General features: G+C 56.7%; 1 protein-coding gene across 1 annotated transcript; it reads left to right on the top strand.

Moving 5' to 3' along the window:
* The first annotated feature begins 943 nt into the window (after positions 1 to 943).
* On the top strand, positions 944 to 2,364 carry RXFP3 (relaxin family peptide receptor 3). Its single transcript, XM_036280625.1, is given in 2 exon segments — positions 944 to 968; positions 971 to 2,364. Coding segments are annotated over 2 exon segments (1,419 nt in total).
* The last annotated feature ends 1,770 nt before the right edge of the window (positions 2,365 to 4,134 follow it).

Raw genomic sequence — 4,134 nt, 5'->3', positions numbered from 1 at the left:
AATGGGCAGGAGATCGTGCACTTTTAGAATCACACTTCATCAAATTTCAAAGATAAAATGGGAGTGAGGAAGAAAATAATTCTAACAGAAATGTTTGGGAATAAAAAAGGAAGGGATCACAAAACAAAGCAGACTACTTTAAACAACATAGGAAAATAAAAAGTTAGACAATTTCCTCCTGAAACTTGGAAGAAGAAAGGGGGAGTTGGCAGGTGGACCCTGCCTGATGCCCACCTCTCCTCCTCCTCCCCTGCGGCGGGCGGCGGGCGGCGGGCGGCGGGCGCGGCGAAGTTCAGCACCTCGGAAAGCGCCCGTCTCACTCCCTAGGGTTTACGCATGCTCCTTGGGAGCCCTCCGCCTAGGTTTTGCGGTGCGAGCATAACTCCCGCGAGTGCCGCGGGCAACTCACTGGGAGTTGAGAGCTGCGGAGAGACCGAGACGCGAGACAGCGAGGGCGACATCGACAGACCTCCAGAGAGTCAGAGCGAGGTAGACGGATCTCTTCGATGTCCCTTTTTCTCTCAAAGACAGAAACCTCATTCAAGCTGCAGAAGAAACCGACAAAGGTACTTGAAAGAGAAGGAGCGGCCCCCAGTAGCGGTCCTGAGCGCCGGATGGGTTGGGCGCCAGTGTCCCACTGACAGCGCGAAACCCGGAGACTCCCATCTTGGCCCCAGAACCCTTGGAGGCCGACCGCTCGCCTCGGGGGCTGCTTTCCTCTGCTCTCTAACTCCCCTCCAGAGCCGCCCGAGCTCCACTCCCGTGCCCAGACCTGCGCTGCGCGCCGGCGATGCGCTTGGCACTCTGCTCCTAGTCGCTGTCTTTAGCTGCTGCATTGAAAGTCCCCAAGGACGCCCCGCGCCCTCGCCCCGGAACGGAACCCCGGGAGAGCTGGATTCCTTTAGGTCTTGTCCCCCGGAACATAACCTAGTGGCACCTGCACATGCAGGTGGCCGCTGCAGCCACAATAGCACCATGAACAAGGCGGCTGGCGGAGAAGAGCTTGCAGAAATATCCAGTCTGCTCCCGGACCTTCTGCAGGAGGCCAACGCGAGCGCCAACGCGACGCTGCCGCTCCAGGATCTGTGGGGGGAGTTAGGGCTGGAGTTGCCAGAAGGCGCGGCGCCCGGGCATTCCCCGGGAAGCGGCGGGGCAGTGCGCGGGGACACGGAGGCTCGGGTGCGGATCCTCGTCAGCGTGGTGTACTCGGTGGTTTGCGCGTTGGGGCTGGTGGGCAACCTGTTGGTGCTCTACCTGATGAAGAGCAAGCAGGGCTGGCGCAAGTCCTCCATCAACCTCTTTGTCACCAACTTGGCGCTGACGGACTTTCAGTTCGTGCTCACCCTGCCCTTCTGGGCGGTGGAGAACGCTCTGGACTTCAAATGGCCCTTCGGCAAGGCCATGTGTAAGATCGTATCCATAGTGACAACAGTGAATATGTACGCCAGCGTCTTCTTCCTCACCTGCATGAGCGTGGCGCGCTACCATTCGGTGGTCTCTGCCCTTAAAGGCCACCGGACCCGAGGACGCGGCAGGGGCGACTGCTGCGGCCTGGGGGACAGCTGCTGCTTCTCGGCCAAGGCGCTGTGCGTGTTGATATGGGCTTTAGCTGTGCTGGTCTCGCTGCCCAGCGCTTTTTTCTCCACCACGGTCAAGGTGATGGGCGAGGAGCTGTGCCTGGTGCGCTTCCCCAACAAGTTGCTGGGCCGCGACAAGCGTTTCTGGCTGGGCCTCTACAACTTGCAGAAGGTGCTCCTAGGTTTCCTGCTGCCGCTGGGCATCATCAGCCTGTGCTATCTGCTGCTGGTGCGCTTCATCTCTGACCGCTGCGTGGCAGGGACCCAAAGAGGGGCCTCAGCGACGGGGGGTGGCCTGGCAGGAGCCAGCGCTCGGAGACGGTCCAAGGTCACCAAATCAGTGACCATCGTGATCCTATCTTTCTTCCTGTGTTGGCTGCCCAACCAGGCGCTCACCACCTGGAGCATCCTCATCAAGTTCAACGTGGTGCCATTCAGCCAAGAGTACTTCCTGTGCCAGGTATACGTGTTCCCCGTGAGCGTGTGCTTGGCTCACTCCAATAGCTGTCTCAACCCCATCCTCTACTGCCTCGTGCGCCACGAGTTCCGCAAGGCGCTCAAGAGCTTGCTGTGGCGCATCGCGTCCCCATCGCTTACCAGCATGCGCCGGCTCACCGCCACCACCAAGCCCACCGCCACCGCCAAGCCGGAGCCCAAGGATCTGGGGCTGCAGGCCTTGGCGCCCCTTCATCCCGCCGTGGAGCCGGACCTGCTCTACTACCCTCCTGGAGTGGTGGTCTACAGCGGGGTACACTATGACCCGCTGCCCAGCAGCTCTACCTACTGACCCTAGCTGAGGCCTAGGGGGCGCGGTCACTCCAAAGTGGCCTTCCCCAGGCGCAGAGAGGATTAGGGGATGCTGGGCGGGCTGGGGGTGGGGGTACTTTCTCTGAGAGGGGAGGCTTTGAAACTAGATAGAGAAAAATGGCAAAAGGGTCAAGATCAGCCCCACAGGGCCAAGCCACCAACCTCCCTCCCTCTTCCACTCGCACCTTTTCCTTGCCTTCCGCTGGTTGGGCAGCATGGGGGTCCCAGAAGCGGAGAAGGCATCAGGAATGTGGAGAGCTTGGGGCATGAGGAAAGGGAGTTCAACCAAATGGAGCGCAGACAACTGAGCCCCTTTGCTCCAGCGATTTTTATGGAGCCCTTGAAAGGTGCTCTAAGTGCATCCAGCCAGGGGAGCTGACCACAGAAACTTCTCTGTGCTTTGTCTGATTTGTGTGGCTGCGCGGGCAGCCTAGAGTTTGGGGACAAAAAACTTTTTCTGAGTTGGGAGAAAGGACTGACGATCTCCGCCCCCAAGGAGAAAAGCGTCTCCAGAGAGGCACCCCGCCCAGGGGGCAACTGTACCGTTTATCATCTTGGACATGGTGGTGGGTACACAGGAAGACTGACCTCTGCGCTTAAATGTCATGGGGCAAAATATGTGTGCCCAGAGAGCAAGAGCTATGCGCTGGGGAGTGGAGTAATAGAGGGAGGGAGCGGGGCCTGTGTGACTATCCAGGCTGAATAGAGACCTCCTCAGACTATGCTTCTAAAGGAAAAGGGGGCTCATTATTTACAGCAGGTTACTAAGGTTACAGGACCGCCTGTAGGAAGCCTGGGTGCCTGGTTCTCCTGAGCCTTTTGGCTGCCTGGAGACACAGTGCCCTCCAGTCTTTGCCCTGTGGACAGGGAGCTGTGCCCAGGAGCAACTTGAAAAGGTCTCTGTAGAAAGACTTCTGGGAGTGGGGACCTTGAATATTTAAGTGTGTGTATATGACAGAGAGAGAGATTCCTTCCTCGTCCCAGTAGCCCATCCAGTGTTCCATCTGAAAAGAGTTTCACTTATAATAAAACCCATGTCCTGTGGTTGGCCAGAGGTTACTACTTTTGACTTCTTGGGGGTCCAGGTGATAAGACCCTTGGCTATGGGAGACTCTCCCAGCTCACCCAACCATTTATTTCAAAATCTTCAAACAGCAGAAGAGTCCTTGGAGAACAGACCAGGAAATAAACATTAAACTCAGGAAGCGATTCTATGTCCAAACCATGTAGAGGCCAAGGTCAGGTAGGCAAAGCAAGAAAGGTGGCTTGCTGCTGTTTCTTTTGTAATGCTAAGTGCGGTGGCACGTGACGTGCTCTGAGTGGTCGCCCATCATCCATACAAATGGGGTTGGAAGCAGGTGTTCACTCTTGGTTTCCTCCAAGTCAGTCATGACCTTTCTTTTTTAAATTGGATGATGTGAGGGGTACAGGGAGGAAGGAAGATGGGGAAAACCAAGTAGTTTGACACGTGACCCACCCAAAAGAATGAGATGACTTTATCTGGAAATGAATATACAAACAAAATGCAGGGGGACCTGGTTGGCCGGCAGGAAATGAGAAACATCCTCAGAGAGCAAGCTCAGAGGTTAAGTGACACAATCGTTCACTGTGAAGAATTGGGGATCTGGAGAAAATGGGATAAACGGCAGGCGCCTGGGGTGCCTGGTGCCCACTAGGGAAGCGGTGTGTCCTGCAGGTGGCAAGTGTCAGCAGTGGGCGGGAAGGAGTGCCCACGTAGGAGTAAGCCCTA

Source organism: Molossus molossus, unplaced genomic scaffold (assembly GCF_014108415.1).
Source record: "Molossus molossus isolate mMolMol1 unplaced genomic scaffold, mMolMol1.p scaffold_m16_p_3, whole genome shotgun sequence".
NCBI classification, from domain to species: Eukaryota; Metazoa; Chordata; class Mammalia; order Chiroptera; family Molossidae; genus Molossus; species Molossus molossus.
This window is presented reverse-complemented; position numbering and strand designations above follow the sequence as displayed.